At 40.5% G+C, this 15,010-nt stretch overlaps 1 protein-coding gene across 2 annotated transcripts in view; it reads right to left on the bottom strand.

Moving 5' to 3' along the window:
- The window catches only part of ttc13 (tetratricopeptide repeat domain 13), a 30,377-nt gene that overhangs the window by 12,788 nt on the left and 2,579 nt on the right, over window positions 1-15,010 (bottom strand). For both annotated transcript variants that reach the window (XM_061707551.1, XM_061707552.1), the window contains exons 3-14: window positions 13,670-13,745; window positions 13,506-13,576; window positions 13,327-13,392; window positions 12,885-12,977; window positions 10,553-10,669; window positions 10,364-10,474; window positions 5,152-5,234; window positions 4,838-4,979; window positions 4,558-4,732; window positions 3,067-3,223; window positions 1,350-1,480; window positions 1,132-1,264 (exon numbers count right to left, since the gene is read on the bottom strand). In XM_061707551.1, the coding sequence (XP_061563535.1) occupies window positions 1,132-1,264; window positions 1,350-1,480; window positions 3,067-3,223; window positions 4,558-4,732; window positions 4,838-4,979; window positions 5,152-5,234; window positions 10,364-10,474; window positions 10,553-10,669; window positions 12,885-12,977; window positions 13,327-13,392; window positions 13,506-13,576; window positions 13,670-13,745 (1,355 nt within the window). The remainder of the gene's footprint in view (window positions 1-1,131; window positions 1,265-1,349; window positions 1,481-3,066; window positions 3,224-4,557; window positions 4,733-4,837; window positions 4,980-5,151; window positions 5,235-10,363; window positions 10,475-10,552; window positions 10,670-12,884; window positions 12,978-13,326; window positions 13,393-13,505; window positions 13,577-13,669; window positions 13,746-15,010) is intronic.

Genomic DNA, 15,010 nt, shown 5'->3' with positions numbered 1-15,010 from the left:
TTGCTTGTTTCATTTAACTGCAAACAAACCCAGAAACCAAAGTGGCTGAAATATAATAGACTATGGATTTAAAGTGATCATATTATCATGAAATTTATACCAAAACATATAATTGTGTGTTTGAAGTAACTAACTAGAAAGCTCTGAAAAGGCACAACTCCGTCTCTTTGTTTGGGACTGAAAATAAAGGCAAACAACTTCATGATGTCCTCTTGTACTAATTACTTATGTTTTGTTTATTTTTATTATATTGATAAAGTTAATTTCTCATCTAGTGAGCAGTTTGAAATTGCAGATGATGGTTAAGTCAGACAGTGAAATAATCCTGCCTCCCCATCTGCATCTTAACATGAGATTACCACCTGCAACCTCAAGTTTTGCTGCAACTGTACAATCTTTTAGGGTTGTGTTTTTCCTCCAGTTGAAAGTTAAAACTTCCAAGTTGCCATTTGCCGCCGAACGCTGGGAAGTGGACCTAAACTAAAAGGGGAGGCGAGGACCTAATGCAGGGAAGTTTTTGAGTCAAGTGATTGTCTGCACCTGCAAAAACCAGCTGCTCTGAACAGAGCTGTGAAGACGGTGTTGTCTAGAGAGCTGCCGTACTGGATCTCCGTGGTAACCTCCATTAGTACCTCAGATAATTATGTCCCTTTTGTCACAAACTGACATGTTTCTCAGTTCTATGTGCTGTAATTGAACTCTTCTGGGGCCCTCGCAGTAGAAACCAGAGACGAAGAAAAAAGAAACCCAACTAAATAGCTGAATATTAGTTTCTTCATAAACGTTATGTTATGCAAGACCGTCTCTTTATGAGGAACTGCAGGCTCCTATGTTCTGCAATTACTCTCATTTCCTTCACTCTCTGGGTTTTAGGGTGATTTGTTAAGATAATTAGGATTTCATAATTTCTCCTGAACTGTGCTTGATTTATTTATTTTAGAAATACATTTTTACCCATTTTGGTCAATTTTATGTTGCCAAGCAAAATTTGTAAGAAAAGCAGAAAGCCTAAATTATAATAAGAGACATTGACAAAAAAAAATGTATCCTATAGATGAAAGCAAGCAAATTAATAAATGCATGCATCAAATTTGAACCATTATCTTTCACCATTTGTGGCCTAGCCCTCACCTTCTCCATTTGACAGCTATGTCGAACATGTCTCTCCACTGCATTTGCCGCGTCTTTCCATTTACTCGCACCTTGGAATTGCTCCATGTTCGATGCATGGCCTGCATAACCTCCAGTGTTGCTAAACCCATGGCTGTAGAAACACAGAAAAAATAAATTTGGCATCTTTTTTTAACACTGAAATGATCTGAAACGATTGCAGCATTTATCAGCAGTACCTCTGTGTATTCTCTTGTTGGGTAAAAATCCAGGAGTGTCGTACTGCATCAGCGCTCCCAAATGGTCTGCGCTGCAGATTATCTTCTGGACCTCAGGACTGTAACTATCAAAGTTCTGCGGCAGCACGTCTCTGCAGGTCACAAACACGGGAAGGATTAACTTGCACCAAGATGTCATGAAGCGTGCAAAAAAGGAAAAAGTTTCTGTTTGCTGAAAAAAAAAAGGGATAAAACATCTGTCTGATGGTCTTACGATATGACAGATGTGCAGATTCAACCACAAACACAAAGTTAAGAGGAGATTGATCCTGATTGTACTAATGTTAAATGGATGTCATTTTATATTAACAGAAAATCATATTAAAGCATTTCCAAACAGAATACTGCAGTTTTTTTCCATTTTGTCTTAGACAAAGAATGAAAAGAGATTTCTGAAATTCACATAATTTAAAAGGGGACCTATTATAAAAAACACATTTTTTCTTGCTTTAACATATATAAAGTGGTCTCCCCTCAGCCTGCCAACTCAGAGAAGGAGGAAAGCAACCAAATTCTGCAGTGTCTGTACAGCCGCCCGGATGAGCCGTCCAGTGTGATGTGGCTTCTACGAGCCGTTCAGATTCTGCTTCTTTTCGTTAAGTAACAATGGGAGCGATGCGTGAAACCACGCCCACAACTAACTCTGGCCGGAACAACAACTCCGCCGGCCGGAGCTTCCGCCATTTTCTACGCGTCATTCAGGCAGCCAATCAGCACAGAGCTTCATTATCATAGCCCCGCCCACTCAGAATCCTGCATAGATAATGACGTTAGAGACTGGGAAGATAAAGACATGGCTCAGAGGCTGAATTTCTGATTTATTTAGCAAAAAAAAAAATCAAAAGCATGTTTTTAAGACATTCAAGGCCTGTTTAAAATAGGTATTAGATGCCATAATAGGTCCCCTTTAAGAAGGCACTGATAACCAGATGCAATCATGCATCGTGTGATAACACGACACTGAACTACAGATGACGGTCTGGAGCAGCACAGGACAGCATTCACAAACAGGAATCCATACTGCAGATGTCATCCTGCGACAAGTGCACACACAACGTTCCCTTCACACTCCTAAAGTGGCTGTGATTTCAAGATGTTCGTGTTTCTGGTGTCGGCTCCTTTTCTTTTTATTTCAGAAAATCTTGTTGCAGACGGACCGACAAGAAGAGTTTAATATGGTTAAAGTGGCATAAATATAGCCAGTGTTTGAAGTGCACACTATTCAAAGTGGGACTGCAGCTCCTTTGTTGCACATTTGCATCCCGTTAGTGAGCGCAGAGACTGAATTTGAAGCTCATATGTCACAGCTGAACTGGAGGCTATGTCCTGCACCTTCGTACAGTGCATCGCTTCTAATAACAAAGACCTTATCACTCGGTGGATTTCCGCATGTCATTTTCACTAACACACTGGTGCAGGACTGAGCTTTTCTGCTTCCCATTCATGCGGCCCGTCCACTGTATAACACATTATGCTGATAGAGGATCGACTGCAGCTGTTGACGTCTAAACAATAATCATTAGTAGGTCGCTATTAACTACACACGTGGACAATATTGTCATTACCCTTCAAAATTAATTGTGTAATTGTTATTGCTGAAGCATAACATATTGAGCAGCTGCCAGCAAGAGTGAAGGATAAACAATTAAAGTAGTAGAAAAAAAGCTAATAAACGTACTTAATATGTGGCTGCAGGCCCGGTTGTTCTTCATAGTCTTCTATTAGAAACGGCAGGTTCTTGGCCCAGTGATTCTTAAAGTTTCCCGGGAGGTCCTGGTCCACGTTGTACTCGGCCACTGGGATATCCAGATGAGAGTGCATGTACCGGGAGTACTCTGGAGAGAAAATTCAGATGGGTTTTACACTTAATATAAGGCAACTGTAGTTAGTGCTAAAAAGAGTCCACTTTACGTAACATTTTAAATAAAAAAATAAAGCATAGCAGCTCAAGAAAACCATTTCATCACTTTGAAAGCTGCAATATTTTTTCCCCTTATTCCATCAAAAATCTCTTTCATGAAACGTATTCATTTGTTCGACAGGAATCATTTAAAAATCTGCCACATTTTGGGGTGTCGGACTCCAGTCCTCAAGGGCCGGTGTCCTGCATGTTTTAGATGTGTCCCTTTTTTAGCACACCGTGATACAAGGAGCTGTGTCATCAACAGAACTATCCAGACTTTGATGACAAGCTGGTGATGATGAATAATTAGAATCAGGTGTGTTAAAGCAGTGAAACATCTAAAACATGCAGGACACCGGCCCTCCGTGGATTCAGTTTGACACCTGTGGAAGCCTTAAGGCCTCCAGTCATCCACTGACTAACCACACCAAACATGCTACTCGTCCTACAGGTTGCTGAAACAAGCTCGACGGGTTTGTTCGACCTGTTGGGTAGTAAGCTGATAAGGAAAGCTAACGTTGATCAGACTTCCTCCATCACCTAAAACCACATTTGTCTGTGGGTTTCTTTTATGAATCACTAGATCTGCTTCCAGGACCTGTTGTCTACATCCGGGGCTGTGTGTGTAACAAATAAATCAGTTTGTAAACAAGACCTCTGAACTCATGACGTCATCTCTGTGCGCGCACTCTGTCCTCCGTTCAGTGAGCTCTTCAGCCGTATACTCTGGCTCAAAACGGTAAGGACCTCCATCATATTCAAAGTCGTCGTCCACAACCTCAGAATTTGACAAATATTCAGACATGTTTCAAATAACTATCAGTAAACTAACAGTAGCAAACTCCAGCTGTACACAGAGCTGTGTCTGCGATGCGCGCACAGAGATGACGTCATGAGTTCAGAGGTCTTGTTTACAAACGGATTTATTTGTTACACACACAGCCCCGGATGTAGACAACAGGTCCTGGAAGATGCACAGAAGCAGATCTAGTGATTCATAAAAGAAATGAAGAGTTTCGCGGCAATCATGTGTTATTTAGACGCTGCATCGTCTGTGTCCCTCTGTCCCCCGTTCACTACCATTATATGGAGAAGTGGCTCGCAAAAAACCCCCTAATATCTTCCGAAGGACTCCAAATGACACCAAACTTGCCTGGGTGAGTATACGACCATAAAAAATGCCAGAAATAAGGTCCAGGTTGTAAAAAACCGAACTTTCCCTTTAACTATCTTAATCAGTGTTGGGTGTCTGCTTCTGTGACTGACCTCTGAGGTATTTCACTTTGAGGTATTCGGGGCTGGCCTTCTGTCCCAGCATCGGGTCGTTCAGCATAACTTTAGTTTGAGCTTTGATGCCCTCGTAGAACTGCCCCATGGCCACGTGACTCAGCCCCTTCATGTACTGACACACCTCGTTGTAGGGCTCCAGCTGCAGACACCTCTGGAAGACAAGGAGAACGCCAGTTCCTTTCATGTAACTGGATTATGTAAGCAACACCGGTCCGTGGAAAAACTAGCTGTTTTACTTCATTATGGACTTCTCTACCTTGAAGTTGCCGAGGGCCTCCTGCAGCGAGCCGTGGTGGTACAGCATCATGCCTCGGAGCTGAAGAGACTGGATGTGGTTTTGGTTCAACATAAGAGCTTTCTGAAAGCTCTCCATCGCCGACTCAAAATCACCCAACTCTCTGAAAAAAAAGAGGGCAAAAGTGGCATTGGTAGTGTGGCATATCAGGCCCACGGTTAAGCCTCTCGCTTCTCTGATCCAAAACAACATCCTGCATCTAAAACTGGATTTAGAAAGATGCTGCACTGGCAGCAAAGTGAAGTCAGAGGAAAGAGACTGCAGAGTGTTGGTACCTGTATGCCTGCCCGAGGCTCTTATACGCATCTATGAAGTCAGACTTCAACTTTAATGCCTCTTTGAATGTCTCAATGGCTTCCTGTTGAAGGAAAACAGCAGACTTTCACAACAACACTTGAATTAGCAGGAAACTGAAACAGGGAACACGAGAGCAGAACAGTTCTGACTCAGATAGTTCAGACACTCAAGTGGATGAATCCAGATTTTGTCTACACATAATCACATTATCTTGGCTTGTTTGCATGCTAAGATTTGAAAGTACACTAGAGGCTGATGGGAAAACTGTAGAGGTAATGTCATTAAGTTATTACAACCGTTTATGCCGACCTCTGTTCAATGCCAATTAGAAATGAATCGGAAATTTAGATTATTTCCGTTCTGAAGCTGACAAACAGATAACGCCATCTGTTGAACCGTATGAGTTTTTTTTCTTGGCACAAAAGATTGTGAAACTTTGTACCTTTACTTTACAGTCGTGAGGAAATTATTTTCAATGGATAATTGAAAATATAAGCAAATGCATCATTTGATGATAGAAGTACACAGGTCGTAAAAGTCAGGAGAGCTCAAAATTGTGTGTTTGAACTTACAGAACTGCACAAAACGTTGTATTTTCAGTATTTACTGGGAATAATAAAAGACAAAGTGAGTTCTAGGTCAGTATCAAGAACCTCTGGTCCATGTGTTCGACCTTTAAGCCCTCAGGCAGCACTATGACGCATGACAGCTGGTCTGTTGTTGGTCAAAGGTGCAAAAGTCAGCCCCTGCAATGGTGCGCTCATGCTATTATTGCTGCAGAAGTGTTTGTTGGGATGTTGCAGAGCCGTACATATATAAAGTGGTCTCCCCTCAGCCTGCCAACTCAGAGAAGGAGGAAAGCAACCACATTCTGCAGTGTCTGTACAGCCGCCTAGATGAGCCGTCTAGTCTGATGTGGCTTCTACGAGCCGTTCAGACTCTGCGCATTTTCGTTACGTAACCAAAATGCAAACCACGCCCACAACTATAAAACCGTGTAACTGCATGCGAGCGTCCGACTATCGCGTAGCACTGCGTGACATCGGACGCTCTCTGTCCATCTCCCTCCAGCAGCTGCCACTTTATTGAGGTTTTTGTAGTGAAATGAGGAGGAATCATAGAGATAACTAGAGATAACTGGATCAGCCGTTCCTCATCCATGACTGTTTCCTAAAGCGCTTTCAACCGGCTTTCAACGCGAGCAGCAGGAAGAGAATAGAAGCAGGGCGTCCAACAAATGTTCAGCTCGCTGCGGCCAGTTACGACAGTCCAATAGAAAATAAAGCAATGGAATTGATTTTGTCGCTGACGCTCGCATCGCATAACTCCGCCAGCCGGAGCTTCCGCCATTTTTTCATAGCGGTGTATCGTGTCATTCGCGTCAGGAAGCCAATCAGCACAGAGCCTCATTATCATAGCCCCGCCCACTCAGAATCTCTCATACAGAATGAGGTTAGAGAATGTGATGATAAAGACATGGCTCAGAGGCTGAATTTCTCATTTATTTAGCAAAAACAATCAAAAGCTTGTTTTTAAGACATTCAAGGCCTGTTTAAAATAGGGATTAAATGCCATAATAGGTCCCCTTTAAAGGTGACATATTTCATAACAGACTGCACAACTTACAACAGCAAAGAAAGAGTGATTCAATATTATGTTCAATATTTTGAGTCTGTTCCTGACATCACATCCTAGATTTATCTTTTCTAAGCAAAACAGAGTTAAGATCATTTAAGAGGGGGGTTTTTCACTTCTTTTGAACCCACACAGAGAAGAAAGAAGCGTTTATCACCTGTGTCCTAAATAAAGATTTAAACAAATTAAACTACAGATTAAACACTTTGGTGCATTATAGAAAACTTTCCAAATGTTGTGCAATTGGGATTTGTATGTGCAGCCTGCCCAACTCTGTCCTCACATCAGTGTCAAAGAGTAGCACTTTAATAGAAAGCAGCATTGTGAAACAGTTACACATTCTTGGTTGCAGAAGCGGCGTCGTGTCTGCGGCAGTCTGGAGCGATAAGACGCCGATACTAAAAGAGGACACGCTGCAGCACATTCCAGCGTCAGAAAACGCTGATAACAGCAGCAACTGGTGTAAGAAACAATACTGTTGTTGCTTGTGGTCAGCTGTCAGCTGCCTGCAGGGGCGCTACAGGGATTCCCCCAGGAAACCCTGCAGCAACAGTTTAGCAGAAAGGATGAACACTAAAACATCCAAACATATTTAATCTTATCGTGGAGTGGACATATCTATACATTTAATGTAGCTAATGGTGCATGAAATCCCGTTTTAGAAATCGTTTGAGCTACCTCAGCAGCTACACAGAAGCTTCCATCTTCAATACTAACTATCATCATCAAACAGATTAAATGTGACAATTGGTTAGACCAGGTATCAGCAACCCCGCATGCGGCTCTTTAGCTTTTTTCTCTTTTTTTCTTCCTTTTTCCCTTTCCTTTTTAATCTCGTCATTTCGACTTTTTTTCAAAATTTTGACTTTTTTCTCAACATTTCAACTTTTTTCTCAACATTTCAACCTTTTTCTCGAGATTGTACTTCAATATTAATCTCAACATTTTAACTTTTTTCTCGAAATTTTGACTTTTTCTTCGACATTTCGACTTTTTTCTCGACATTTCAACTTTTTTCTCGACATTTCAACTTTTTTATCGACATTTCGACATTTCGACTTTTTTATCGACATTTCGACTTTTTTATCGACATTTCAACTTTCGTCATTTGCTTTCATTCTAAGGCTGATACAAGACTTTTTATTTTTTGCGGCTCCAGACATATTTGTTTCTTGTGTTTTTGGTCCAATACGGCTCTTTCAACATTTTGGGTTGCCGACCCCCGGGATAGACAAACCAGCCTGGACGGGAACAGTTTTTGCTCTGGTGGAAGCAGACGGATGACAGAACAAAACGCACCAGGAAATTCAACGACTGCTTCCAGCAGTGGTTCAAACTGATTAGGGCAGTAAAGATAAGCAGCTCGTGAAACGCTTGTGGTTATTACAAAGTGAGAAGGTTAGAGGGTCTGGGGATCTTAATGAAAGACAAGCATCCTCAAATCAGAGAAAGTTGAGATCATGTGGTATCTACAAAAGGACGGCAACACGCTCCAGATAGAAACTGTACCACTTTGTACAGCTGCCACAGTTCCTACACGTAACACGCACACTGAGGATACCAAGCCACTTTCTGGAAAACCATCTTAAAGTGTGCAACACAATTCTCCCGTAAGACAGGCCAGACAGGTAGTCAAAGCTCAGTCATGGAACAGATGTCATCAGGCAGCATTTACCCCTCTAACACGGTACTCAATGTACTTTTCTACTTTCATTTCACCATCACACAAGAATAATTCCTCTTAGCCACAGAGACTTTTACACTTGTTGCTAAAAACAGTCTGGGTCAGGCTTTTAGTCTTTAGTTAAGACCACATGGCACCCTTTTCTATAAAAATAGACCTTGAAATATTGATTCTTCTGAGCACAATACGCGGTTTTACACGGTGGGGTGGTCGAATTTGCCTCTGGACAACAGAAATATGGTTTATTTTTGCACAGCAAAGGTTTACAGTAAGTAGAATTTGGTATTGTAGTGCTTGAGAAAGGTTACAAAGGTCATCCTTCAACCATCATCATCATCATCATCATCATCATGTCATTGATGAATGACATAAGATCACAGGTGTCTAACTTAAACTTCACACTCCACAAGATATTCCTTCAAATAATGTATGGTACGATGAGCAAAGTGAAGGGAGATGTACCTAAGTCCCTTCGTATCTTTCTTTAAAGAATAATGTTTTTTAAAACTTTCAATAATTTTGTTGTTTTTTCTTTTTTTCAACTGCCCATCTTTGTTCTTCAAACATTCAGCCTTTCACACACGGTATAAAAATGTTTGAAATAACACCATATTACTTTTTCTCCCCATCAACTCTATATAATTACTTTCACCGAAATCTGTAACAGTCCGGAAATGCAAAAAAAAGATGTATATTATCACATTGAATTAAGTTGATTAGGAAAAACATGACATATGTTGGATTCATACCGTAGCAGAAATGTAAATAAATCAGGTTACTTTTGTGCTATTTCCATATCACATCAACTTTTTTTTTTTAAATCAGCCGTTTATACCTCCAATGGTTTCTGCTTCTCTCACTGCAGTTTCACTTAAAATACAGTGCTGAAATGTCATGTCAGGTGGCAGACCAGTGAAAGTGACACCTTTTAACTCCTCTGAGACATGTTGGTTCAACAAATCCTGGGCTGCCAGCTTACTCTGCTCTTCTCCGTTTCCTTCAAGTCTTGAGAGGTTAAACACAAGAACTGTTGTTCCCAGTTTTATACGAACTGATAGCTGTGTTGCACTGGTGTGTTCGATGTTGTCTGGACCTATGACTGTACACTTATATAACAGCAGGTTGGCTCATGCCAGAAAAGACGCTGCAGAAGTGTTTGCTGAAGCAGGAGCTAAAAGACCCAAGTTGTACTTCCATCCATGCAAAAACAAAATAGAAGGGGAAATTCCTTCAATAGTTCCTTCAGAAGGATTATGAAACAGTTCCTGCAGTCTGAAAGGATCCTTCGCACTATAGTTCAATGCAGAGGGTGACGTTTCTATGTGCTGCATGCATTTCAATAAAGGTACCGTGTTTTCTGGACTATAAGCCGCACCTGCATACAAGCCGCATCAGCTCTATTTAAAAAAAAAAAAGTTATGCAAGCCGCAGATATTTATGTTGTTAGATTAGATATTAACTACATGTACAGAAGGATTTTGAACTGTAAACGATGTACATGTTTGTACCTAAATAGATCCTTTCCCAACAGTGTCTTTTAACACGGCAGCAACTTTGCTGATTAAAACGGGACAGAACCAAGAGAAAATAACCGGTATTTATTTATCTGTTTATCTGTTTGAAATCTGCTTCTACCTACTTCTATCTGCTAAAGAAGAAGTAGCGTATTCTTCTTTGCATTTATTTTGTCTTAGTTTTGATTCTAATTCCGGTTAGAGCGCCCCGAGCGGTGGAAGAAAAATCCACAGAATAGCTGCATCTTTGTATAAGCTGCATGGTTGAAAACCTATGAAAAAAGTAGCGGCTTATAGTCTAGAAAATACGGTATTTGTGTTTAAAAAAATGAAAAAAATAAATAAAAAAGCACCAACCTTGAGCATGCCTCTGTGGAAAAAGGTGAGTCCCTTATACAGCATGGCGATGGGCTGATTCTTCTTCAGCTCTAAGGAGCGCTGGAAGTCCTCCATGGCCGCTACGTAATCCTGGGTGGGAGGAGAGGCACGGGGGTCAGCGGGTGCGTTCACGCGAGCATCAATGTTCTGAACATTTGAGGGTGACACCTCTGAAATGAAGAGCAGAGTTCCTCTGTGTCTGTAGAGACGAGCCGAGGGCTGCAGCTGAATGGCTTTGGTCAGGTCACTCAGGGCCTCGCTGATGCGCCCCAGAGGAGACAGAATCTGAACAAACAGACACGTCACGTTTAGCCAAAGAACGCTGACATTTTACACATTAAAAAGTAGGAAAATAAACTTTCTTAATTGAATTTAATTGAAAAATGAACCTTAGTTCAAGTTCAAGTTATTAGACTTTACTGAGTTTACAGTATAAAAACAAAAATGCCATAAATAAGAGAAAAAGCACATTTAAGACGATCTTTAAAGGATGAAAGCAGAGCTGTGTGGTTTCTCTGGGACTTGAATGTCTGCTTGATTACAACCTCCAGTGGTGCGAGGGTCAAATAGAGGACACGGATGATTAAAACGCCTCAGAGTGACACTCTGTTAGATGTTTATTTTATTCATTTTTTCCCCTCCTGAGTTGACGGCATAGTCCTTCGAGCAGTCAGAGCCTCTAAACACAAGTAAACTATTAACTCACATACTTTTACATTTGCTGTTGTGTCCAATATGAGCATTAGTTCACACTGGCCCCGACAAGATTTATGTGCCTTCATTTCATTTGTCACTTCTGAAAAAGCGGTGCAAGGGCAGGCGAGGAAAACTAGACTACAGCACACATTTATTTACACAACTAAAAGTAAGGATGTAATATGCAGATACAATTTTGAGCTCGCAATGTACAAATGATTCCAGAGTTGTGGCTGTAAATCCCATTTTGCCACCTTGTGAAATACATCAGTTTGAGCAATTTTGTGCAGAAAAGAATTGAAAAGAATAGAAAACATGATTTTGTGAACATCATTTGACAGATATAAAGCAAAAAATGTTGATTAAATTAAGCGCTCAACGTTCCCATGCTGCGTGTAAATGTCCACGCCGTCTTTTATGCCTCAGACAGATGACAAAAAAGATAACTTCTACTTTATTTCTCTTTAATTTAACTAATTTAGTTTTAATGCATTCACAAGTTTGTTTTGATCCAATAACAATGCTACACGGTATGAAGCCAAAACTTGAATTTCTCCTTATTTAGGTGAACTACAAAAACACTTAAATGTTAATTTCTAAGTTCAAAATCGTATTGACGCGGTAACGTCGCAATGTACGGTCTCAAATTCATCTCTTCTTTTTTCTTTCTCTTCTTTTAATGTTTTTCTAATGTTTAAATTTTGCCAACTGGGGCATTAACATATTGTATGTTTCATGTTTGAGCAGCATCACCCTGCAGGTCAGCGGGGACCAGACATCCCCAAGACGAAAGGTTCCCAGATCCAATATTTGCTCATGGATGTGTGAGGTTCCTCATTCTGTCATTTAATTCTGACCTGGATCCAAATACTGCCTCTAATACGGGTACTAACGGTCCTCAAAGAGCCTTTTTTTTTTTTTTAAAGAAGCCATTTTTTTATTTAACACGCAACAAAATTTGAGTAATTTGAGGTTGAGCATGTTTCATAAATAATGCCGAATAATTGTCTGTCCTTCCTTTTAGTTACAGTAAAGAGGTGAAATCACTTCTCTATCACAAACCCCCCAAAAGAAAACACAAGAGGTTTGTTCACTTCACATACATACATTTCCGCCTGCAGCTCATCTTAGTTGCCTGGTTCTAAAGGTTTACGGTTAAAGTTTCTTTGCTCTAAACGCGCCTTCAGACATCCTAAACTTCCTAAAATCCAGCAACCAGCAACTGCCAGCAGCAGACCATGTGTTCCAACGTAGAAGCTCGCAAATCACCTCAAATAACTGAGAAGGAAGTGAGCAGATCAGCAGATCAGATATAGTGGAGATTGACGTTTGTTCAAAGGGATGAGGAATTCAACAGAAAAAGGAAAACTAAGTTCCTAAATGAAAAAATACATTCTACGCTCTCTGCCTTTAAGAGTAGGCTTAAAACCTTCCTGTATGAAAAATCCTATGCTTAGAGTCAGCTAGCCTGTTGTTACTGTGTTTTTTGGATGTTTTGCTGTTCTTCTGTTTCTCCGATGCTGATGTTTTATTTTATATCTGATCACTTTTATCACTGATGTTGATCTTTTTCTGGTGCTTATGTTTTTATACATTATTTTATCATGTGTTATCTGATCACTTTTATCTCTGTTTTTCATGTGGTGAACGGTCATGAGATGACCTTTGTTGTGATTTGACGCTATACAAATAAATTGAATTGAATTGAAATTTTCCTCAATCGCACTGGAATTAAATTCACATTATGCAAACTGAAAGAAGAACCACAACAAAAACTGCCAACTGGGGACTTGTGTGTCATCACCTCCGCCCTCTGCTCGTAGACCTCTGGCCAGTTGGGCTCCAGCGCAATCACTCGGTTGAGCTCGTACAACGCCAAGTCAGCGTTCTTTATATCCTGGCAAGGACACACGAGAAAAAAGGGGACACGGCTTTGATAGGAAGCAAAAAAAAACTCTCCACAATTCAGTTTTAAAAAAAGCAAATACTGTTACAGTCCAGTGCACAATACCCACAAATACCCATGTTTTGATTGGCAGGTACGAGGGTTAAGGTGACTTAATGTCCAAGAAATATCAGGATCATCATAAAACAATGTGAAGACTGAATCTGACTTCATGAGAACTGATGCATCTTTTAGAGAGTGGAACTGGTATCAAGATGTATGACTATAAAACAACTGAAATGGGCAAAATTAATGAAATGAAGTTGTGACAGTGTAAAAGATCTGTTCAGCCACCACTAACCTGCAGGCTTTTTTTCCCATAAGCTATCCCTCTTCCATATATTGCACTGACCAGCTCTGGATCACCCTGCACCAAAGGAAATATTATTAAGTATCCATCAGGGAAATGTGACCAGAAACTCACCTGTTTGCATGTCTAGTTGGTGAATACACGCAACATGAAGGTAGATGAACACACACCTGTAGTAGGAGTGAGAAGTGTTTGATGGCTTCATCATAAAGGCCATTGCCAATCAGAACATAGCATATAGCTGCAAATGAAGGAAAAGAAAATTACTTCAGAGGGGCAGAAAAGTGTGTCATAAACCAGGCGAAAGCTCAAAGCAGTGTGCGTGCTGCCTTACCAAGTTCTTCGTTTGTGTTGTGGTTATCTACAGGGAAGGGGATTTTCTTCTGCTCTATAAACAGCTTGGCTTGGCTCTGTCAGAGATGGAGACAAATATACACGTACATGTATATTATATATATATATATATATATATATATATATATATATATATATATATATATATATATATATATAAAAATAACACAGGAAGGATATGAAAAAAACGCTACATGAAACCAACAGGCAAACCTACATGCAAAGCTAAAACTTAAAAAGAAATCTACAAAATATTCATTTCCTGTGTGAGAAGCATCAAAGGTTAAAACGTTTGACTTGATATCCATACGTTTTCAGAAAGTCCGTGCCAGCAAACAACCACTCACGCTCACAACTACTGACAATGTAGAGTCAACATGTTACCTGGGACGCCTGTGTTTGTACTGAGGGACGACAGTGGATCACTGCACTTTCAGCAACTGCAGCAAGGCTTCGGCCAAGAATCAAACCAAGAGCCCCTTCCCCGTAAAGCACCCGTCCTAACCACAACACGTTCTAGCTTTCCGTTTTTCAGAAATACTCAGAAGCCAGTGACCACCTTGGATGTAGAAGAGGCATGTCTGCACACGGAGCAGCCACAGCATTAAAACCACAGACAAGACAAGCAGACGCCCGGCAGGTCTTCTTTGGTTCTTCTCCGGAACATTGTGTTCTTTCATGAAACATGCGGGGATGGACATTTTCTTTGTCTTTTTGGGGCGTTTTATGAATAGTAGATAGAGACAGGAAAGGGTTAGAGAGAAGGTAAAAGGGTCAGGCTGGGCGTTGAACCTGGACCAGTTGCAACAGGGTGCCTTGCTCAATAACCTGCAGAGTAAGATTTCCAGTTTCCTTTAAAAGGTCTGAACTACCAATTCATAATCATTAACACTTATTTTTATCTTCTTTCTAAGAACAATAATTAACTATCAAGTAATCAACCTGTTTGGACTGCTATCTTTATTATTTAGCCTGTTACTCTCTATCTTAGCTTTGTAGCACTGAGCACAATCAGCAGGGTAAAGCTCCTCTAAGTGTTGGATTAATTTTGTGTTGTGTTGGGTTATTTTTTACCTTTCAGACAGAACAAATTGCTGTCTTTAGATTTTCCATACCAACAGTGAAAAGCGTCCACATCAGACAATTAAATTACTCATGACAGCATCATCATGAGAGCAAAACAAAAGAAAATCTAAAGGCTCCAAGTTGATGGACTGAATAACATCCTTCAACCCACAATCAATAATCCAATCAATCAAACTTCAAATATTAAAAACGGAACGCTGTAAGGCTTGGGGTAAAAACAGACATACAGATCTGT

Source organism: Cololabis saira, chromosome 18, assembly GCF_033807715.1.
Source record: "Cololabis saira isolate AMF1-May2022 chromosome 18, fColSai1.1, whole genome shotgun sequence".
Classification (NCBI taxonomy): Eukaryota; Metazoa; Chordata; class Actinopteri; order Beloniformes; family Belonidae; genus Cololabis; species Cololabis saira.
The sequence above is the reverse complement of the archived record's forward strand: the minus strand, read 5'-3'. Positions and strand labels throughout refer to the sequence as shown.